The sequence below is a fragment of the Hipposideros armiger genome, unplaced genomic scaffold, assembly GCF_001890085.2.
Source record: "Hipposideros armiger isolate ML-2016 unplaced genomic scaffold, ASM189008v1 scaffold_136, whole genome shotgun sequence".
NCBI lineage: Eukaryota > Metazoa > Chordata > Mammalia > Chiroptera > Hipposideridae > Hipposideros > Hipposideros armiger.
Window position 1 is genome coordinate 1436375 of NW_017731486.1, and position 24507 is coordinate 1460881.

At 41.3% G+C, this 24507-nt stretch overlaps 1 protein-coding gene across 9 annotated transcripts in view; it reads right to left on the reverse strand.

Moving 5' to 3' along the window:
* Nucleotides 1–542: 542 nt before the first annotated feature.
* Nucleotides 543–24507, reverse strand: part of TWSG1 (twisted gastrulation BMP signaling modulator 1) — a 63225-nt gene continuing 39260 nt past the window's right edge. For 6 of the 9 annotated variants that reach the window (XM_019649985.1, XM_019649984.1, XM_019649983.1 and 3 more), the window contains exons 4-5: nt 11339–11605; nt 5089–8167 (exon numbers count right to left, since the gene is read on the reverse strand). In XM_019649985.1, the coding sequence (XP_019505530.1) occupies nt 7986–8167; nt 11339–11605 (449 nt within the window). In that variant the 3' untranslated portion in view covers nt 5089–7985. Of the gene's footprint in view, nt 585–5088; nt 8168–10550; nt 11606–24507 lie in introns of those variants that run through there. The other 3 variants (XM_019649989.1, XM_019649990.1, XM_019649993.1) reach the window with 3 other exon arrangements.

A 24507-nucleotide genomic window follows, 5' to 3' on the forward strand; every position in this document is an offset into this window, starting at 1 on the left:
TAGTCATGGGACGTGGAGTATAGTGTGGGAGTGGAGGCAAGGGAATTGTAATAGATATGTATGATACTGGGGGGAAGTGGGGCGGCAGATTGGGGGAGGGGTTGTCACTTCGAGGGGTAAAAAGTGTAACTATTGCACTGTGTTGTACAGCTGAAACTAATTCTAAAAAATGTGTATTTCATAATAAAAATAATTAAAAGAAAAAAAATAACATAAAATGCTTTCACCCTCAAAAACAAACAAACAAACAAAAAAACAAACGTCTTTTCAAAACTTCATTTCCATTCTCTAGGAATAGCACTTGTGCATTAATGCCACTTATATTTTATCTTTCCCAATAGAATATTCATCTATTTCTTCATTAATACTTTCTTAATCACTTTCTGAAGGAGAACTTTCTTGCTCAGTGTCAGAATTTTGGTTTCATTCTTCAACTTGATCTTCACCATCTGTGTCACTTTCATCTTCAAATTTAAGTTCATTTTCATCATTATCAGACTCCAGCAACATCTGTAGCAATATCTCAGCATCTTTTGAGTCATCTGGATTATAAAATCTTTGAGGTTGAGCCATTTTAGAAAAACCTACAAAGAAAAAATGTTACACTAAACAGGCGCAAAGAATCTGTCAGATTAATTAGAAAACACCTAATTACTAAGTTTCAATAATAAAACTATACTTAAAACAATCTCTTTCTGGAATGTCTGAAAGGGTAGTTGAGAAAATCTGTTGAGAAAATATAAAAATTATCTCAAATAGGTGCAACGAATCTGTGAGATTAAAGATGCCGCTATGAAATATGTCTTAACTGTACTAAGTTACAAATACGACGCGATGGGTTATGGTAGAGGGGGAAGATACGGAAGTGATGAGTCACAATATTTAAGTTAACTGTTAGATATTTGAAAATTTGTGTGCAATGAACCTGTGAGATCAGTTGCACTCAACGGAGAGTTAAATGAGGCAAGAATAAGACAGGTGTAGGCCCACACAAATTAGGGATTATAGCTTATAGGTCCTTCCCAACTGCCCAGGAAGCTAAGACCCTTTCAAGAGTCCTCCAAAACTATGGACTGGAAAAAATTCTCCCTCTGACAATGGGGGGAAAAAGGACAAAATAGGACAACTGGGCTCTGAATGGGGCACATGTCTTAGAGTTCATGATCATGAGTGAACCTTCATACTTCTCTGGGGTTCAAATGTCTACTACTGTTGTACTCATGTACTTGCTCCTGTAAGTCAAGAATTTCACATCAGGGTTTCTGAGTTGGTAACACCCTGGAGCAGCTGCGGATGCAAATAAAAATTGTCCCAGACAGTATATATCCACAATCCAGGTCCCCTAGAAATGGCACACAGTCCTGTTGAACACATGCTTACACTCCGAAAATGTAAAACATGTGAAACAGGCCATCATGAGTGAACTAGACATAAAAGTTTAACTATTGAAATTAAACACATCAGAATGCTGCTCTAGCAAAATCTTTAGCTATAGAAAGCCCCCAAAGTTGTGCCACTAGTCAAAGTCATCTGAGATAACCCAAATTCTGTAGGATATCATTTTAAAAGAGTTGTATGATCTTGGGAACATGAAAAGATGCAAGATTCCATCAGGTTCAAAGTTCTTGAGAATTTTTCCAAAAGACATTTCCATACTTTAGGATTTCATCAAAGGGTACTTAAAGAAAAAGGCAAAAACATATCTTAATAGCCAAAGATATGCAAAGTCCAATTCAGTCACTATCCTAGGTGGGACATGCAGACTACTCTAAGTTGGGAGATTTAGGTAATACAAGTACATTTAATTTGGACCTAAAGGACTGGGTTATGGAGCTACTTGTTGAGAACACTTTTCCCCTAACCCTGATGTTTCTTTTCTGGGTAGGGAATCATTTAGTGTACCTCTGGGCTTTTCTCTGCCCTACATTTTTCCCCCTGCCCTGTATTTACTCCCCTACAACCCCTGGAGGGTGGGGGTAGAGGAATAACTTGACTGGGAAATTTGGGGAAAAACTGGGCATGTCCTTCCTTTTGGTAGCTATCCATACAGACACATATTTTGTTCTCCTCCAGGGGCAGGGCCTCCTTAAGGATGTGTTTTGGGAGGCATGTCTGGCTAAATCTTGGCTCAAGTCTTGTTCTAATTTGGCCTCTGTTTTCTATTGGTTTAATGGGGTGTCTGGTATCCATTTTTACTGAGGTCATAAGAAACCACAGTTAGGGCTGGCCGAGTGGCTCGTTGGTTAAGAGTTGGCTTCGGAGCACGAGCGTCGAGCAGCAGGGCCACCAGTTCGGATCCCACATGGGCCAATGATGCTGCCCTCTACAGCTAAGGTTGTGAAAAACTGCTTGACCTGGAGCTGGGCTGCCGTGAGTCGCCGGCGACAGCATGGGCTACAGCCCCTGCTGCAGTGGACTGCTGTGAGCTACCGTGAGCTGCCAGCAGCCAGTGTGAGCAGCCGGCGGCCAGCAGCCAGCAAGAACTGCCATGAGCTGTGTGAGCCACTGTGAGCGCCCGTCCAATGGCTGGCGACCGACTGCCTCATCCAGGAAGAGTGCAATGATCATAATACCAACATGGGCCAGTGAAGCGATGTCCTCCACAACTAGACTGAAGAACAAAAGGACAGCAACTTGTCTGTTCCCCTTTCCCCAATTCCCCAACGCTGTTCTCCTCCCCCAATTCCCCAATAAAAAAATCTTAATAAATAAATAAATAAATAAATAAATAAATAAATAAATAAATAAAAATAAATAAAATAGGGTAATAGGATTGGGATGATGGAGAAAGGGGCTGCTACTTTAGAAATGGCGATGGAGATGGTATTTTAGCTGAGACCTAAAAAAGAACAAGAAACCAAAATTTGCATAAAAAGCAGACATAGCTGAGGAAACAACACATGCACAGCTCAAGGGTGAAATGAACTTGGTGTGCTAAGGAGGGCACAGCCAGCAGCACGGGGAGTGAAAGGGAGAGAGAAGGTAGTGTGAGAGCTGAGGCAACCCAGGATGTGAATTGATGAGGATAGGAATAGGAATAGAGAGCCTCATCCCAGGGGTACAACATTTCACACCTCATTTATTTTCTTTAAATCAAATAAAATCTGACTCTAAGCCTCAACCCATCCAATGTCTGCCATGAGAGAGGCTCTGTCACCTATCTTGCTTGGGTCTCACATTATCCTAGAGGCAAGTTTGGGGGCCCCTGAACAACGAGTGCTGAGTTGGGCTGCTAATATTAAGTTGAAACCTCTAGAAAAAGGCAACTGCAGGCTTGGGAGCCAGGCCTCCTTGTGAGCTTAGAGCTCTAGCTTCTTCTAGAGCAGCGGTTCTCAACCTTCCTAATACTGCGACCCCTTAATACAGTTCCTCATGTTGTGGTGACCCCCAACCATAAAATTATTTTCGTTGCTACTCTATCACTGTAATTTTGCTACTGTTATGAATCATAATGTAAATATCTTTGTTTTCCGATGGTCTTAGGCGACCCCTGTGAAAGGGTCGTTTGACCCCCCAAAGGGGTCGCGACCCACAGGTTGAGAACCGCTGTATTCTAGAGCATGCTGAGGTTTGGGGCAGTCCTCATAGTCTGGGAGACCCACACTTCTTCCCATCTGTCTTTTCTCTCAGGGCTCCAAAGCCCCTCTACCCCCACCCCCACCTCCATCCCAGTCAAATCCCCTGGAGCAGGTGAGGCTTCTGGAAAACAAAAGGCAGGTTGTCTGTGTTGCTTCTGCTTTCTACTGGGTAACTCAAATCCTCTGAGGCAAAGGAGCACCAAATCCATGTTATTTGCTCACAACTGGAACTAGGGTTGGGGCAGTAATTACCTGCACAGGCATTTTAGAACAATCACTGATGGAAGTTAGGAGGGCAGGAAACACAATCATTTTGCCCTAAAGATATTTCAGTGGTGATTATGTCTACCTTCAGTGGCTACCTTCAATTGAGGGAGGGAATTTCTGTGCTGGTGACTGGCAGGGTTTCTGCATTTTTCCAGGCTTCACTCCGAGTCACAGCACCAACATGGAGGAGCAGAATCTTTTTCTCTTTGCTTCTGCACTGAGAATTGCATCTCAAGAGACCTTGGAATTATTGCTGACTTCATCCTTCTAGCACAGACTTCAAAGTAAAAGAATGTGAAATGAATTTATTTATTATTGCTTAGGAAAAATCTAAAAGGTCTGAGTCATAACACCTAACACCCATAAGTTAAGGGTATATCTACAGACTTAGGAACTCAAAACATGCCAGGGGATGGGGCAGCCTGATGGGGCCAGCACACCTGGGTGGCTGCTGTCTGGTTCCTACTGACTTTTCAAGCTTAGAGATATTTCCTCTCTGCATCTCCAGATTGACTCTCTTGTCTCTCAGCTACACATGACTGATTACCATGGAACACCTTCAGCAAAAGAACAACTTTCCTAATCAAATGTATATCTTTCTTGAAACTAATTCTACACCCCTGAATTCCTCAGATCTGTCATTAAGTCACTCAGGCTGTAACCTGTCCTCTTGAATTTTCTGCTCTCTAGATCCCCTATCCATTAGGCTGTGAAAATGTAGACACTGTGAATTAATGTTGATTTTACCACAAGTGTACAGCCTATGGATCTCAATTCTAATAATATCATCTTGTGAGGATTATTGTGGAAAAGACATTTCTTTACCTTGGTCTTTCTCTAACTCCTTCTAACCATCACATAGTTCTTCTGAGGCTGGTTGGCATCACAAAACCAACAGAACAAGGAGAATGGTTAATTATTTCATTTTAAAGTTTCCTCCATATTGTAATAAAGCATATTTTGGAAAAGCAGAGAGCTAACTGCTACAAATCCTTTGTTTCAACAGAATTTGTAGGGACATCCAGAGAGAAAAGGACAGGCTTCGTCTGATCCCTTAAACAATAACTTCACTAGACAGAAATGTCAAACTTGCTGAGATGTTCTATGCTGAGGTTAACAAAACACATGACACACTCATTTTGATTTTTTATTAAAATATTTTTTTTGTTTATAGGGGCAACCAAAGAAAAAACCACATAATTTTATATGTTGTAGATCATGTAAAATACAATAAACATAGACTCATGGGAATGCAGAATAGATTAAAAAAATCTTCAAAAAAGCTTTCATAAAAACAACCTTTATATGTGGCTTATTTATATATTTACGTCATTTTTCAGACATTTTTGTGTCTTCTCCATTTTAATGCTACTGTGATTTTTAAATACGTAATTGTTCAAATATTCTAACATTTCAATTTTGTTTTCTGAAATCTTAGAAATCATATTTCTAAATGAAGGCCTTTTCTTTATAGCATTCTATGTAAATAAAGACTTATTTTATTTGAATTACCATTTGATTTGGTGCCACCATAGTTTCAGTAATAATTAAGATGGTAGGGAAAGAAAAACCTGCTAGCAAGGACATGTCTTACTACAGGAAAGAAGCTTTATGACTTTTATAACACCTACTAATTTAAAATTTAGTGTTTTTTTGAATCTAGTTATAAAAAAGGTAAGAACCTAATTTTTTATTTAAAAACATTATTTATTTATTTATTTATTTTAACCAGAGCTTCTATATAGAAGTGAATTGTGCTTAGAATGGTAACAGAAGGTCTAAATTTTAGTGGGGCTACTGGCTTCCCAAATGTTATACTTTTAACTAGGAAAAATATTGTTATTTAAAACCTGAAATGAACTTTTTCAGGTGAGCACTGCTTTCAACACCTTCATAAACCAGAAAATTAAGCAAAATTTGAATATAAAAGACCATTACATTTTGTGATAATTTCTATTGGGAATGCAGAAGTAAAAAAAAAAAAACAAACCAGTTAAAACATTATATGGTTCAAGCAGTTAGCCTCTTCATGTAGGGGACAGAAGAGATATTACATTTTAAAGAATAATGAAGGCCTAAGAAAGATGATAAATGCAATTTGTTGGTGTATTTAAGAAAACATTAAGCATGTGGTCAATAAACACAGAAGTATTCCTCTATTCATAGGTAAATATGAAATTACTTTGAAAAACTGCAAAGTTGAAATGAACCAGCTGGCTACAGATTCCTTTAAAACTTTCTGAAGTTCAAGAAAACCTTCCGTTTTATGGGTATTAATGAAGAAGGAGAGCTAAAGTGTTTTCAAGGCACTTTTAAACAGAGGCATTCTAGGTAAAAGTAAGAAAAGGATACCCTAATGTTTTCCTATTAAAAAAATATATCTATGAGCTAAGTTTCAACTTTTTAAAAAGCTAAATAAAGTACCTTGAATATTCATTAAGTTATCTGAAAGAACAAGAAAGGTATCAAGTCTTCAAATTTTACGATAATCATAATATTACATATGATCTTGTAACTAACTACTGTTTTGAAAGTGAATACAAAGTCTAAAAGCATTATCTATTTTTATGTACTAATTAATATATTTAGACATATAAAGAGAGGTACTCCTAAAAAGTTACATGTAATCAAATATGTCCTATTTGAGAAATCAATAATTTTGTAGAGTCTCTGTAATATAAATCTTTATGTGTTATATGCATGCTTGAAGATTGTGATTTTATTACTATGAAGGGCACACAGTATTGAAGCTTATCTTTATAGAACTATATAAATGCTGACAAAATATTCTGTAGTATATTTGAAGTTGACATCATCTTGAACAGAGATCTTTTTTTGGTTTCATAATTATTCATAAGTATGATTACACTTGTTTAATAAGAACATTTGATCCAGATGTAAACTTATAGGAAAGATTACAAAGTAACAAAATAATTAATGTAAATAGTTAAGTTTGTTTCCTATTAGAATCCCCAGAATTTTCAACCTTCCTAGTTCATATGGTAAATTCTCTTCTTTAGCCTCTGCTATCACTCATCCATGGGAGAATGTGGCTCTGTGTGCTGAGGCTGAGTGGGCTCATTCTTCACTGTCCAGTGAGCACATCCTCCCCTTTCAGCTTTCCCATTTTTGTACAAGGACAAGTTGTTTCCCTGCCGCACTACGTAGAGTCCGACTTGGCAGTCGTTTCCAAATCCTAGTGCTCTTTAAGCTGGTACCTTAAGTCAGAGAAATGCTTTACCTTCTTATTTACCCTAGCAGTGTATTTAATGCAGTCTCATCGCTCAAGAGTTTGAGCTCTGAGCAACAGCGGTTCGAGTCCAGCCCGAGCTGAGCAGCCGCTGAGCTGCCAACAGGTAGCAGGATGGCTCAGCTAAAAAAAAAAAAAAAAGTCTTAATGCAGTCTCATAGGTGTGTCCCAAAATTCTTGATAAAGATTCTTCATCACTAACCTACATCAGAACTTTGGGCAAGGGGATGGAAGAGAAGGAGAAACTTTCCCTAAAGCTTCGTCAGTATGTATATTGTAGGATGGATCCTACTAGGCAAAAATTTTAAATTGTAAAATACAGTAAGCATTTACTGTCCAAAATCACATAAAAAGGTTTGAAATTAAACTTTTTATGTGATTTTAATGAGTTCTCAGGGTGTTATATTTGAATATCTACTCTATAAAACAAATAAACAATACAAGGCACAGTGAAGAATAGCATACAACTATAAAAACTCAATGTCCTAGGAGGAGTACATGAAGAAATCATGACTTATGTTAATATACTCGAACACTTACAAAACAAAAGGTTTTCCGTTTGCTAGAAGAAAATGACATCAGGCTTTACATTACAAACCTCAGATCTTTCAAGGTAGTCTCTGTGCACATGCTTCTAATACAACCAAAATTGCACATGTATTTAGAAGAAAGGGCTTATTGCTAGCAGACCATAAAATCAGTAAGAGCAGTTATAATCATAATTTAACACACTGCTGAATTTGTCATATTTCAGAAGTAACTCAGTCCAAATTCTTTACATCCTCTTAACCTGTTAGCATTCTGATGATGCAAACAGTAAGCCTCAGTGAATAGCTTTTCATACCTTTCTTAGTGATTGAATTGCTTTGGTTTGCATTTCTTTTCCTTCTTTAAAACATACAGTTCATACATTTGACAGTTTTACTACCATAGTCGATACATTCTGGACCAATACACTCGCAGCAGGCGTTATGGAACCAGCGGTATTTGGATGCCCCCATGGACTCACAGGATATTTTACACTGATGTATGGACATGCAGTCATCAAAATAAACCACAGTACACATGTGTTCTGGAAAATAAAAAATTAAGATTCAGAGCAAAAAATAAGAAAAGCATGAAATGCTTTAATACCTAGCTGAATATGATTAACAGTTATATTAACACCTTAGATTTTTATGGCTAGTCTGCACTGGACAACGGATAAAGTATAGGAAAAGAGATCACATTTGTTAACTACATTCAAAAGGAAGCCAGAGTCTCCCACTCCAGCTGAAGAATGCAAAGGGCTTACTTAGTCACTTTATTAGATTTCAGATTTTGATATAAATGTTAAGATTAGTGGGCTTAACTACATTTGCTGTGCGTCAGAATCGTGCTTTTTAAACTGTACATTTCTGATAAGATTTCCTATGAGGAGAGGGTTCTCCAGCTAAAAGAAGTTTGAAAAAGACTGTTCTAAAGTCATACAGAGAATTTATAATAACATAAAACAAACTTAAGTCAAATGATGCTAAGTGCTTAGCAAAGCTTGGCACAATTCAGCATTAGCTATTTGGAAATACTCGTCTTATTAATAACAATTTCTAGTCCTGCTTTCTAAGGCAAACACTTTTGATTGTTTCAATTCTTAGTTCTCCTGGTGCTTAACCCCATATGACTACCCAGTTAGGAGGACAGGGTACATAAAATAAAGGACAATAAAAACCATTAATAGCAAGTATATGACTAAAGGTTAAGCTATTTTACAGAGCCATTTATAGAACTGATAAATCATCAGGGGTCTGAATAGTAAGGGAAGGCTTAATGAAAAAACTGGACTTGTATTAGGAAGAATTAGAAGCAAAGCTATCAGGTAACAACATAAGGAAAGTCACAAGGAGATGGGTGGAGTGTACACAGGAACAGAGCGGAGGCCAGTCTGACTGCTGTGGGCTTGGCATCAGAAGACAGGAGAACCACCACTGAGTATAGAAGATGGGATCTCGTTAAAGAGGGAAATCAAGGAGGCCAGCACAGTACCAGACCAGGGGGACTAGAGGGGTTAACAGTAAGCAGGATAAGGGAGCATTTAAATCTCCCAGTGGTTGGTATCTACCAAATTCACTTCATTATTTATTCAACTAGAATTTACTGAACACATACTAGGGAATATCCATTAGGGACTCAAAGAATAATCAGAGCATTCAAGGAACTAAGCAGAAAATGGTAGACCTATATGTTAAAAACAGACAACAAATTGAACTGTAAATGTGGGAGGAGTAGGAAGTGGTTAACTCTACCTGGGGGAAGAAGGGGCACCTAAGGAAGGTGTTACAGAGGAGAAACTTTAGCTTTGTCTTGAAGGCTATTTGGGGCTTCTAGGAATTAAATTCCTGCTTATTATTTCATGAATTTAAATAATCTTTGAGAAAAATTTATGAATTATTATTTAATATCTATGTTAATTATTTACATTATAATCATGGGGAAAATGGTAGCAAGACACAGTCCATTTATTATGATGTTTTCCAAGATGCAGAATTTGTTTTATAAAGTACTTTAACTTTAAAGGAAATAAGAATTCTTACTCTGAGTGCTTGCTTTGACAGAACATACACTAAAATTTGAACAATACGGAGAAGATGAGCATGGCCCCTGTACAGGGTGACATGCACATTCATGAAGCATTCCATGTTTTGTGCAGTGCCCCCGCCTCCTCATATCCCGGCTGATTAGCGCAGAAGAAATAATGAATGAAAACACAACATATGGTACTCAATAGCAAAATTGTGACTTTTCACTATAAAAATATTCGTGTAAGGCAATCTGAAGTGAAAACAAAGCTGAGTTACACCAGGATATTTATGTACAAATATGTCAACTTGCATTTCCTTCATAAACCTTAAAAGTTCTGAAATCAACTTATTTTAAGAAAAAGAATTCCTACTTTGAGGATGATTAAAAAAGCTGTTTTGTTTGCACTATTGATGGCTGAAGTTCATACTATCTTAGATACATAGGATTGTAATGGGGCCGGCCGAGTGGTGCGTTGGTTAAGAGCTGGCTTGGGACGCCAGAGGGCCCCCATTCGGATCCCACATATGAGGGCCAGTGACACTGCCCTCTACAGCTAAGATGCTGAACAACAGCTCAACCTGGAGCTGGGCTGCCTTGAATCGCCGGCGACAGCATAGGCTGCAGCCCCTGCTGCAGTGGGTTGCCATGGGCTACTGTGTGTAGCCAGCAGCCTCTGTGAGCGGCTGTTCAGAAGCCGGCGACTGATCTGCCTCACTCAGGAAGAGGGCAATGATGGTGCCAACTTGGGCCAGTGAAGCAACGTCCTCCACAACTAGACTGAAGAACAAAAGGACAGCAAGTTGTCTGTTCCCCTTCCCCCAATTCCCCAGCGCTGTTCCCATCCCCCAATTCCCCAATAAAAAAAAATCTTTAAAAAAAAAAAATGGGCACGTTGGTTAAGAGCTGGCTTGGGATTGTAATGGAGGGCAAAACAAACAAAAAACAAATTGAAAAAGAGTATAAATTATACTGTTTATGCATAATTCGTCTCATATTTTAACAACTGTAATTTTCATAATTGCCTTATTCTTCCACAGTAAAACTGTGTAGAGCCTTTTATTTGAAAATATCACAGATTTTATAAAAGTTACATGCCTTTTACATTCCAAAGTTAAGGTCTCACCTATCCTCACTAATAAATGTTCTTTAATATCTTCCTCAAAGTTGTGTAAGTCATCCTCTCATTTAGTTTCCCTTCTGATGAAGAGTACTCATTTGCAGAGAACTGGATGTGGTTAGTTTATACCTGTACATCAGATATCTGTAATACCATCTTACTCATAAAGAAATTTATGGCATCATTTGTGATATCATTGCTATTATAAAAACCTGACTTCCTAGAATACTTTGAATGTTACCTGACGGTGAGCAATACTGTATTAGGTAAGCAGCATTGCTGGTGTCTTATGAAAAGAACAATTAAAGTCTAACACAAATAAATATCAAAATTAGGACCATATATCTATCTTCCTATATAGCCTCTATCACTGAGTATGAAGGAGTTGTGACAACATGTTTGACATGTGACCTGATCTACTCAGGGATTCGGGTTATTAAAGTTCAGAATTTACTTTACAACCTCAAAACCAAAAAGCTGTTCTAAAAATGTAACCTTAATATAGGCTTCACAGACCACATAGAAAGTGAGGGAGCAGGACAGAAAAAGTCAACTGTTGGCAGTTACCTTTGTCACTGGAATAAGGTGCATGAACATTATTGCTGGGAACAGACACATTTTGGTGGTGTGGCTGGTTCACAGTCTCTAAAAATGAAACCAGATTCTCATGATGTGAAAGTTCTTCTGCAACAGGGAAGGAAACGATGTTCCAGTTCAACTGAGTGTCTCCTTCTGTGAGTGCCCGGAAGAGAGAAGGGATTGGCTCATGAAGCTCTTCCACTGTGCTCTTTGAAGTTGGAGGCGTGTCACTATAATTTCGAGGATTACACATGCCTAGGGGAGGGGGGCAAAGAGAATAAGTTTATTTTTCTCACTGATTGTAATGTCATGAGCTATTATTAGTTGTTATCCTTCAATCAAAGCTCCAACATATTAAAATTATGTGACATCTAGCATTATACGTAGATATTTTCCTAGCTTTTTTTGCTGAGAAGGTCTAGAAGTAATGATGCCTTAGTAGCATCAAGCACATTGAGTTGCCCAAGTCTTGTTTTCTAAATACCTATCCTTCACTAAGAGGAACTAGAGCTCCTTGAAGAAAAGACTGATTACAGGGCTGGGCCAAGGAAAGTACAAAATGATCCCTGGAATACCTTTTTGTGCCAGAAAGTAAGACATGATGGGACATGCTGAAAAAACACAGGCGACAACCTGAGCGGGCTCCCACTGGCCAAATCGACCTTTTTTTTTTTAAAGATTTTTTTAAATTGGGGAATTGGGGGAGGGGTACAGTGTTGGGGAATTGGGGAAGGGGAATAGCCAAGTTGTTGTCCTTCAATCTTAGCTGTGGAGGGCGCAGCAAGCTCAGCTCCAAGTCCAGTTGCCATTTGGCTGCTTGTTGGCAGCTCATAGCCACTCAGCTTAAGGTGCTGTGTTCAATCTTAGTTGCGGGTGGGAGTAGCCAGTATCCCATGCAGGAGTCGAACCAGCAGCCTTGTTGTTAAGAGCGCACGCTCTATCCACTGAGTCACCCGGGCGGCAGCTCAGCTCAAGGTGCCGAGTTCAGTTTTCAGTTGTGGGTGGGTGTAGCCCACCATTCCATGCAGGAGTCCAACAGGCAGCCTTGTTGTTAGGAGCATGTGCTCTCACCAGCTGAGCCATCCTGCCACCTATTGGCAGTTCAGCGGCAGCTCAGCTTGGGTACAGCTCACTGGCCAGTGTGGGAATCAAAATGGCGACCCCGTTGCTCAGAGCTTGCGCTCTTAACCAACTGAGCTGCTTGGCTGGCCCCAAATCAACATTTTTAGCATTTTATAATAAGGATAGTTATGGATTACTACCAGCTGAATAAAATAGAAACTGATGAGTCCTTATAGATAAATGAATTAGTACATGAAGGAGAATGGAAAGCTCTTCCTTTTACTAGAGTGCCAACTGATAAACATAGAAGGAATGAAGGAAATATAAAATCACCATTTGGCAACCATAATAGAGGTGCTTGGTTCAGATGGGAGTTGTCAATGGATGCTAAGGCTAATGGGTGGAGGTTTGATGAACATTTTGAGGTATTCTTTGACAACTCTCTACAAAATACTAGTCTATTACAAAGGGGTTAATGTAGAAAAATGTGGCAGAGAAAAATCTGACTAGGAGATCAAAGTTAACATCACCAATTATGAGAGTCTGATGCTGTGTATCCCCTGATATACTGCATAGTTTCATTTCAGTGATGTTGTTACCAAGAATGTGTGACTTAAGTATGGTCACTAGTCAACATCAGGTGGATCAACGTTGAGGGTCATCCTAAATAATGTAATGTCTGCACTCATTAAAACTGTCAAGAGAAAGACTAAGGGACTGTTTCAGATCGAATGAGTGTGAAGAGACAGGGCAACTAAATGGATAGGATCCTGGCCAGAAAGGAACAAGAGATACTGTTGAGACAGTTGCCAAAATATAAATGGAGTTTGTGGATTGGGTGGCAATGTTGAACCAATTTTGGCTTTCTGATTTGGAGGGTTGTATGCCAGTTATGTAGGAGAATGTCCTTGTTGGAAAATATAGGCTGTATTTTCATGTGTAAAGCCTGCTTTCTAAAGGTTCAAAGAGATGTATGATCACGGGGGAGGGGTGTGCCCATGTGTGAGCGTGTGTGTGTTTGTGTGTAGGGAGAGGGAGAGAGTAAGGGGTACTAAGTAATAGAGCAAATTTGTTAATGTTAATAACAGGAATCAGCATGAGGAGATACAGGAGCCTTTTAACCTTTCTGGCAAATTTCCTCTATATTTGAAATTATTTCAAAACGAATTCTTTTAAAAAATATTTTTAAAAAGAGAAAAAGGGCTGGTCGAGTGGCTCAGTTGGTTTGTGGCAAGGGCCCTAAACAAAGGCTTTCCTGGATCACATGGCCACCAAGACGTCTGTGTTTAACATTTCTAATTCCTACCTCACCTAGGAGCCAGTCAGAAACTAACACAATGCCACATTCCTAATAAGGAGTCCTAGCTGCTAACCCGGAAACCTCAGGGTATATAGTTCCGAGTCCTGTCCAGATCAGGGCTCAGCCTCTGGATATGAATCCACTGAGCCAGTGCTGGCATCAATAAATGTTGCTTCCTGCCCTGAGCCTTGGTGTCCTGTCTCTTTGTCTGGGTTCCCCGCAACATAATTGGGGGCTCGCCCGGGACGGAGACGGCGATATTTTTGCCTCCCTTGTCCCCAGAGCCTGGCTCCCCCGGATGAGAGGGGACGCACACTCTACTCGGCGCCAGGGGACTCTTGTGCGTCAGTGGGGATGTCTCCCCTGCTGGCCACGGGGGACCGACCCAGGAGCACAAAGGGACCCTGAGGGCTCTGGGAACCAACTTCAGAGCGCCGCCCGACAACGCAGGTAAGGACCCGGGTCACTTGGTAGCCTGTCCATCAGCGGACAGAAGGGGAGACTGATCACCTCCTGGAATCACCCGAGTATCTCAGTTTCTGACAGAAACCGTGACTCCTAGGAACAGGACGGCGGGCAGAGAATGAAAGTGTTTGAGTCTGTGTGAATGAGACGCAGCCTGCCTGAGAAGTGTGGAGTCCTGATCCATGGTTCTGTGGTGCACCTCATATGGCCTAGGGTGGTATCACTACATTGTCTCGTACAGTTTTGGGATCCAAGTTGAGGATTTGTATCAACCCACCAATGCTAGGAGGCATCTGAAAATCTCCGCGAGGGGAGCAGCCAGAGACGGAAGAAGCAAATCTCTGAGTGTGTGTCACACTGATTTTGGGTGGTTGCCATGGGTGGGCGACAGAGTACTCAGACTCCGTTAGGATGTATGTTAAAATTTTTTAAGAAGGGATTTTCGGGAGATTATGGCCTTGAGATGACCCTCCAAAACCTCCGTACCTTCTGTGAGATTGACTGGCCATCGTTCGGTGTCCAATGGCCAGCAGAGAGAAGCTTAGACAGAGACCTAATTAGGAAAGTTCACCTCGTTGTTACCGGCAGCCCTGGGCACCTGGATCAGTTCCCTTACATTGACTCATGGGAGGCTATTGCACGTACCCGACCCCCTTGGTTGAGGTCCCGTTTGGAAAACCAGTGCGAAATTCTTTTGGCACGAGCTATAATCCCCTCACGGAAGTCACTTAAGGGAAAAAACATGACAAAAGCCCGTTCTGTCTTCATACCCACAGGAGGTCCCGCCTCCTTATTCGCCAATTTATCCACGCCTTCCCCAAGGGGCGCCTCTAACCCAGCCTTCAGCGCCGCCCTTGCTGGCTCCATCTCCTCCACCCACCACACCAGCCTTGACTCCAGTACCGCCCTCGCTGTCTCCACTTCCTCCGCCCACTACGCCCTTCCCGGAGTTTTTTGACATGCCTCCACCGCCAGTCCTGACCCCCTAGGGGCCCAAAGATAAGCGGCTGCAGACCAAGGGCCCTGAGACTGGTGCTCTCCAGCTCTCCCTACGGGAAACCAGAGGCCCCATGTACTGTGATCAGGACAGCTAACATGGACAAGGCTACCACAGGGCTTTAAGAACTCCCCAACCATTTTCAGGGCCGGCTTGGCTTCGGACCTAAAGCCCTTCCCAGCCAGCCAAACCGGTTGTGTACTGCTCCAATATGTAGAGGACCTCTTACTAGCCGGGAAGAGCTACAATGACTGCATGCAGGGTACATATCACGTCCTTAAACTTTTGTGGGAAGCAGGCTACAAGATCTCCAAGAAAAAGGCTCAGATATGCCAAGACAGGGTCAAATACCTTGGTTTCCACCTGTCACAAGGACAACGCCAGCTCGGCCCAGAAAGGAAGCAGGTGGTATGTACCATCCCGGTCCCCACTACTCGGAAACAGGTTCGCGAATTCTTAGGGGCAGCAGGCTTCTGTAGGATCTGGATCCCCAACTTCTCTACTATGGCCAAACCCCTTTATGAAGCCACAAAGGGGGGGTGAACGGGAACCTTTTCTGTGGGAGTCTCCACAACAGAAAGCTTATAATGAGCTTAAACGGGCTCTCATTCATGCCCCTGGCCTAGGACTCCCGGACATCACCAAGCCTTTCTTCCTCTATGTACATGAATGCACAGTAACGGCAGTAGGGGTCCTTATCCAACTTCTAGGGGACTGGCACCGGCCTGTAGCCTACCTCTAAAAACAACTTGCCTCAGTGGCATTAGGATGGCCACCTTGCCTGAGGGCACTTGCAGCAATGGTTCTGTTCGTGTCTGAAGCTGACAAGCTGACCCTAGGTCAGGAATTAACTATCTGGGCTCCACATTCAGTCGAGCCCTGTTGTATCATAAAGGACATTATTGGTTTACCAACTCCAGGATTGCCAATTACCAAGGACTATTATTTGAAAACCCATGAGTCCGCCTTGAGGTGGTACGGACCTTGAACCTAGCCACTTTACTGCCTGTAGGGCCTGGGCCTCCAGACCATGACTGCATCGAAGTCATGGACGAAGTGTTCTCCAGTAGGCCAGACCTGACTGACCAACCTCTTACGGACCCCGATGTAGAATACTACACTGATGGTAGCAGCTACGTCCAGGGAAATAGACGGCTTGCTGGATACACTGTGGTAACTCTACACACCATCATTGAAGCAAAACCCCTCCCACAGGGGACCTCGGCACAAAAGGCAGAGCTCATTACCCTGACTCGGGCCCTTCAGCTGGCAGCTGGGGTAAGAGCCAATATTTATACTGACTCTTAAGTATGCCTTCACTACCCTCCATGTTCATGGGGCTTTATATAAAGAAAAGGGATTAATACATTCAGGAGGGAAGGAAATTAAATATGGACAAGAGATTTTAGATCTCCTAGAAGCAGTATGGGCACCCAAAAGAGTGGTAGTCATACACTGCAGGGGCCACCAAAAGGGTGACACCATCACAGCCCAGGGAAATTGCAGGGCGGACCAAGCAGTCAAGTTAGCTGCAGCCAAAGAAACCCTCGAACCTTCAACGTTACCAGCCTCCCTCTTTCCCAGCCCTTTAGCTGAATGGGATCCCAAATATTCCCACCAAGAAGAGGCCTGGTTCAAGACTGAAGGAGGAAGCCGTCTCCGTAACAGATGGTGGAAATTTCGAGATGGCCTATTGTCATACCAGAAACTCTAGCCCCGACTTTTGTTAAACAGTTTCACCGAAGGACCCACTTTGGTCAGAATGCCCTAGAATCGACCCTCAATAGGTACTTCTACATACCCCAAATAGTCTGTGAACAATGCCTTGTTTGTGCTCGCAACAACCCATGTCAAGGACCAGTCCTACCCCCAGGAGTCCAACATACTGGCGGTGCCCCATTTGAAGATCTCACAATAGATTTCACTGAGATGCCACGCTCCAGGGGTCTTAGATACCTCTTAGTATTTGTATGCACCTACTCGGGATGGATGGAAGCCTTCACCACCAAGACAGAAAAGGCACGGGAAGTCGCCAGGCTATTGCTACAGGAAATCATCCCTCGCTTTGGGCTGCCACTCTCAATTGGCTCTGACAACGGTCCCGCCTTTATAGCCGAAGTAATCCAGCTCCTAGCCAAGCTCCTCTGCATCACTTGGAAGCTACATACTGCCTACCACCCACAGAGCTCAGGAAAAGTAAAACGCGTGAATCACACCCTCAAGTCCCACCTGAAGAAACTGTGCCAAGAGACAAACCTCTATTGGGACAAGGCCCTTCCAATAGCGCTCCTGAGGATACGCTCAGCTCCTACCAAGAAGACGGGCCTTTCCCCTTATGAGGTCATATATGGAAGGCCTCCTCCACTTATTAGAGGCCTCCGAGGGGACCTTAAAGAAATAGGAGACCTAACCTTAAAACAACAGCTTGAAGCGTTAGGTTCTACCTTATAGAACCTCAATCAATGGGCACAGGAGAGGCTCCCCATCAGCTTAACAACTGAAGTTCATCCCTTTAAGTCTGGGGATTCTGGGTTAAGGAATGGAACCTCCAGCCCCTAAAACCTCTGTGGAGGGGCCCCTTTACTGTCATTTTGTCTACCCCCACGGCAGTTAAGGTTGCAGAGATCACTCCATGGATACACCACAGCAGATTGAAACCAGCAGCTGCTAGCTGGGACTGCAACTCTGACCCCTCCAAGCCCCTCAAGATCATTCTCCGGAGGAACATGACCTGCCATGTTACCGGTCCTTAGGAGGAGATCACCAGCCCCGCTTTGGTCACACCGGAAGCTGACCAATCTACGCGCGGCTGAAGCTTGAGGAATTCTTCCTTGCAAGATGATTATCCCAAGACTCTAATCCTTACCCTCACCCGTTTCTTCCCAGTCAGGAACAGTATCACTACCTCATGCCTAAATCATGCTTCTAGTCCTTTCAGCTGGGAACAATATCTCAGGTAGCCTTTGTCTCCTACACATACATGCCAGCCCAGTGCTATTGGGGTAGAACCCCTAGGCCAGCAGCCTGTCGAAGGAGATGATACTCTCTAACCCACCTATGGGTTTGAGCATCAAAGGGGGGAATGTGGCAGTGGGCTCTAGACAAAGGCCTTCCCAGACCATGTGGTCACTAAGGATTTTGTGCAGGCTTCAGACAAAGACATTCCTGAACTGTATGGTCAGCAAGACTTCCGCATTTAACATTTCCGAATTCCTACCTCACCTGGGAGCCAGTCACGAACTGGCACAAGGCTGCATGTCCTAATAAGGAACCTTAGCTGCTAACCCAGAAACCTCAGGGTATATAGCCCCGAGTCCCGCCTGGGTCAGGGCTCAGCCTCTGGATGTGAATCTGCTGAGCCATTGCCGGCAGTAGTAAAAGTTGCTTCCCATGCCTTGGTGTCCTGTCTCTTTGTCTGGGTTCCCCGCAACAATAGCAAATCTTGAAAATTTACTCTGCTACTCAATTATAGGCATGATATCCTACGGAACCCATTTTCTTCTCAGACATACTTTTCTCAGGGATCTCACTTACTGCTTCAATCAGACTAATTGTCTCTAAGGCCTCTATTATTTATATTTTAAATTTTATGTATATTATGATGTTTTGACATCTTGGAAAAACCTTCTGGATGGGCGGAGACTGCTCCTCTTGGTACTAGCCAATTGTGAAGCTACCAAAGGGATCAGCTGCTAGCACGCCTTTGATTTGCAAATTAACTAATACAGACCCACAACTCCTCTATCAGCCCATACACTCCAAGAGGCAAAGTTCCTCTGCCTTAGTCATCCCAGGGCCAAGTACCAGGCAACTAGAGACCACTCCTATAAGGCCTAAGCCCATGGGAATTATTCAAACTAGCAAGTCCTAAACTGTTTGCTCTGCTTGCCTCACATTTCCTGTGGAAACCCCATTGAAGGCTTAGGCCCAGACTTTCCTCTCGCTCCTCTATTCTGCTACTTGACCCTTCGTGGCTTCCCTGGTGACCCTGAGTGGCATGCAGAGACACCCCTCCCCGCTCCCCTATCTCCAAGACCTGTGAATATAATGAGCTTTGTTTTCTGAGCCTCTCTTGTAGCCACAGCTGACTGACCATCACATAAAAGATCAGAGAATAGCCTCCTGCATAGTTATCCTATTATTATCCTCAACTCAACTCCTAGTTAAATCTGTCATTTCTTTCAACCCATGTTTTTCTCTTTCTTGGTCTTCTGCTCTATTATGTGTGATTACTCTTCGATTACACCTTTAAAATATGGTGTGTGAGAAGTACACTTTGAGTTCTTGCTGTCTGAAAATGTTTTTATTGTACATTCATATTATTTTTTTTAAGATTTTTTTTTTTTAATTTGGGAATTGGAGGAGGGGAACAGTGTTGGAAATTGGGGAAGAGGAACAACCAAGTTGTTATCCTTCAATCTTAGTTGTGGAGGGCACAGCTAGCTCAGCTCCAAGTCCAGTTGCCATCCAACTACCTGTCGGCAGCTAGCACCCGCTCAGCTCAAAGTGTCGTGTTCAATCTTAGTTGCGGGTGGGCTATGCCCACCATTTCATACGGGAGTTGATTGGGCAACCTTGTTGTTAGGAGCACATGCTCTCACCAGCTGAGCCATCCTGCCACCTGTTGGCAGCTCAGTGGCAGCTCAGCTCAGGCGCAGCTCACTGGCCCATGTAGGAATTGAACTGGTGAAGCTGTTGCTCAGAGCTGGCGCTCTTAACCAACTGAGCCACTCGGCCGGCCCCATTCATATTCTTGATCAATAAATTGTCAGGTCAAAATAATTTTCCCACTGGCCACTTAATGCATTGGTCCAGTGACACTGATGAGAAAGAAGTCTGGTGGCAGTGTGATTCTTATTCCTTGTACATGAACTCTATTGCTCTTTCAGAAATCTTTTAGAATATTTTTTAACTTGGCAGTTGTAAAATTTTATGAGGATGTGTCTAGATGCAGCTCTTTTTTCATTAATTGTGCTTAGCATTTTGGTGACTAGGTTTTTTCTCAGCTTTGGGAAATTTTTTTTTTTTTTTAATTTCTTTCCTCCTATTTTTTTTATGCTGCTGGAGTATCTATTTTTTTCCTGTTATATTTTCCATCTGTCTGTCTTCTCTATATTCTATGACATCCCAATGTTATATTTAGACCCTCTTGATCATTTTTCCAAAATTTAAAATTTGCAAATGCTTTCTTGCTCTGTTTTTCATAATATAGATGTAATATTTTCTCAACTTTCTCTAAAATATAAAATCAATTTTCTTAAAGATTTATTTCCTAAAGATTTCCTCCATATTTTACTTTGTTCTTTCTTTCAAGATACTTGTTCTATTTTCTTTGCATGCCTGACCATTAGACTGGAGACACTTCCCTCCCCTGCAATCCCTGAATAGAAGAGGCCGTGACTCGGATACCAACAACAATCAATGGTTCTAGTCCTTTCCAGTTAATTCCTTCATTTCTCTAGAGAGAATCTCTCCAGTTTTTTCCTCTATATTATTTGGATCTTTTCCTGAAAAATGAGGGAGGGACTAGGGTATCAAGTCAGGCAGCTGTTCTACAGACAGGTCTTCAAATAACGTTGCTATTTTTAGATCTACTTCTCTCTCTTACACCCCTACAAAAGGCCAAAGATGAGGCTGGAGACTCTTTGGGGGTTTAGTTAGGAAAGTCACTCCTAATCCTACCTAATCCTAATTTGCTTCCCATACCCCCTTCTTGTAAATTGTTTTGATGTCTCTTCCAATCTGTTTACTAAATAGCAAGCTTTCTTTTTAGGTATTTCTCCAATTATACTTCCTCACTCTTTCTCTTTGCTAGAGTTTACTTCCAGTTGTATTCCTTTATTTCATTTTACTGGAGTCTTAAGTGCAAAAGAGAAAATGTGTGAACTTAGACCATTATGCTAAACCAGGAATTAACATTTACTTTAAATGAAGCAGGGTCTAGGCCTGTTGGGACCACCTCAAAGTCCTGGCCTCACCTTTCCTTGATCTATAGTTTAACAATAGATCATCCCCCTGAGGCCTGAGCTTGGAATGTCCCCTGTCCCACCCAGTTCCCTGTTTTAGAAAATTACCCTGAAATTTAAGATTGATACCCTTAGGCTTATTGATCACAATCTCAATGGTCTAGCATTCTTTCCAGGCTTCTCCCATCATTCATTGTTCCTGGATTGCTGATGCCACCAGAGAGCCCCGTTGCCAGAGGGAAGGCTCCATGCATATCCCCCCCACACACCCCCGCCAATGATCATGGCAGCCTTTAGAGGAATGCCCAGATTTTCCCTTAAACACCCTAGGACAGTCTGAGAATGTTAAGGCAATTTTTGGAGTGCTCTGATAATAAACACCTATTCTAAATAGCCCAATTCCTATGTCAGTCTATTGGCTGAGAGGCTGCCTGCCTCAGTTGGCCTCCGGTTTCTCTCTCTCTCTTTTTCTCTCTCCTTCCCTCCGTCCTTCCTTCTGTTCCTCCCTCCCTATCCCTCCACCCATCTTTTCCCCCTAGATACTTGTATCCAACTTCCTACAGGACATCTCCACTTGAGAACCTTATGTGCTCCTTAAACTTAACTGTCCCAGTCATATTCCCCAACATACCTGGGCCTTATAAGAGCATCCTCTGTCTTGGTTCCCTGTCACAATTTATTCAGTTAGAAATCTAGAGGCTATTTTTGTTCTCACTTCTCAATTCCCACTTATAATGTGTCACCAAGTCTGGTCAAACTGACCTAATTATTTTCCTAATGAGGTCACATCTCATCTCTGCTATTGTCACCCTAGCCCAAATACCCATAGAATTTTGACTGGTCTTGGAAACAATATATTTTGGTGGATTTTAAACTCTATTTCTCATTCTCTTTCTTTAACTCCAGCTACTTTAAAACGCATGTTATTGGATTTTACCATCTCTTATCCCTCCCTCCATTTAGCTATTATCTTTGTACACTCAGTCACTTCTCCTCACTAATCACTTCAATACCTGGATCATCATTTCATTTCCCATCACTAGGCCCATTGTCATTCTTGACGATTTCAATATTCACAGTGAATATTGTTTCTAGACCTTTTCAATGATAATGATTTTTAAATTCACCCCACCTCAGTCACCCAACTCAGGTCAATCATTAATTCCCCTCTTTTCTCATATCTTACATCCAATTGAAACCAAACTCTGGCAATTTACCTCCAAAATATTTCCTGAATCTGAGCTGCATCATTTCCACTGCTTTCAACAATCCTAGTCTAATCTACCATCATCTTTTAAATATAAACTACAACTGCCAAACTGATCCCTGTCTCTTCTCTTTGTATTCTTGAGTTTCCCTCCACATAGTAGCCAAAATGATATTTTAAAATGTAATTTAGATATCACTACTGTAAACTCTCCAATGGGTTTCCATTATACTTAGGATACAATCCAAACTCCTTTCTAGGGCCTCCAAGACCTGGCCCTTACGCACCTCTCTCATTCATCTCTCTCAATCATCATTCCCATTGTTCACTAACATCTGGCCACACTGATCTTTCTATTCTTCAAACTTGACTTGTTAGCCATTGCATTTAAAACACTTATTTTTGATATTAAGTGGTTAGCAACAATATTTTGTTTTTGTTGTTAGTTAACTAAAGTTACTGATTTCTAGAGTTTGTTGGAGATAAACTCTTGTTAACTCCTCCAAAAGTTAGAACTTTCCAGTGTTGACAAAAGAAGGAAACAAAAACTCTTTGACATGTGTGATTCACATTAGAGTTTTTTCTAAATGAAAAAAAAAAAAAGAGAACAAAGATGTTATTTAAAAAGATGCCTTCTGATCTAAGTAAAAATAAAGTTATTGTAAAAGTATCTTGGAGTTCATTTATTATACTTTTTATACATTAAAATATGTGAAAAATACATACTTTTTACTGGAAGTATGTATGAGAAAAACCTGTAGGGAGAGGGACTAGAGGCACAAGGAAGGGAGACATTTCATTATATATACTTTCCTGTATTATTTGAATTTACTGTATTTAAGTAATAATTTTAGTTTGTAAATTATATTTTAAAGAAAAATATGTATGTATTAATAGTAGATACTGGAGATCCTTCTTTTCTATATTTTTAAAAAATTCAACACAATACTTTCACTTAACCTACTTAGATATGCAAAATTATTTCATTAGTAGTTTTATTTAAAATATTGAATATATTACTATAATACTCCAGATATTTAAAAAAGAATCTATTTGAATAGCAGTTCGTCAAATGTAGTCTATGTACTCCTTGGAGTCTCCAAGATCCTTTCAGGGGTTCATACAGGCAAAATACTTTTTCATAAAACTGTGTTTTGTTTGTTTGTTTTACAATTCTAACATTTGCATTAATGGTGTAAAAGCAATGGTGGGTAAAACATTTGGTGCCTTAGCTTGAATCAAGGCAATGGTACCAAACTGTTACTAGTAGTCACTGTATTTTTCACCACCAAAAAACAGTTTAAAAAAAAGGCCAGTTTTACCTAAGAAAATGTTTAATGAAGCAATAACAATTATTAGTTGGGACTGTTGAACACATGACTTTTTAATATCTGTGTGATGAACTGGGAAGTATGCAGAAAGAACTTGCTACATACTTCAGTACGGTGCTTGTATCAAGGGAATAATTTATTGAGCTGCAAGCTGAAGTAGGCAATTTTTCCTTAGAACACTACTTTTACTTAAAATAATATCAAACTATGATTATGAAGAGTTGTTCATCTGAAAGACATTTTATTGAAAATGAATAAAGTGCAGCAGTTCGATGCCCAGCCCGAGCTGAGCTGCTGCTGAGCTGCCAACAGGTGGCAGGATGGCTCAGCTAAAAAAAAAAGAAAAGAAAATGAATGAAGTGAACATGTTACTTCAAGGATACAACTCACAGTATTTGTTATTAATAATAAAATCAAATTTTTCAAGCAAAAATTAAAATTTTGGAAAACTTGTATCAGCCACCATGACTTGACTGTTTGCCAATACTTAAGTACTTTTCTGATGAGATCAGTGGTAAAGTTAACTAATATGATTTTGGGGGTTATTATATATAATGTATGTGTGAATATTTGGAAGATCTGCAAACTCAGTGAACTCATAATTTCCAAAGGCCAATGCATGATGTTACAAAATTATGCATGGATAAAAGTTATTCCTAGGGCCTGCCGAGTGGCACGTTGGTTGGGGGCTGGCTTGGGACTCCAGAGGGCCCCGGTTTGGATCCCACATATGAGGGCCAGTGACACTGCCCTCTATAGCTAAGATGCTGAACAACAGCTCAACCTGGAGCTGGGCTGCTGGGAGTCACCAGCGACGGTGTAGGCTGCA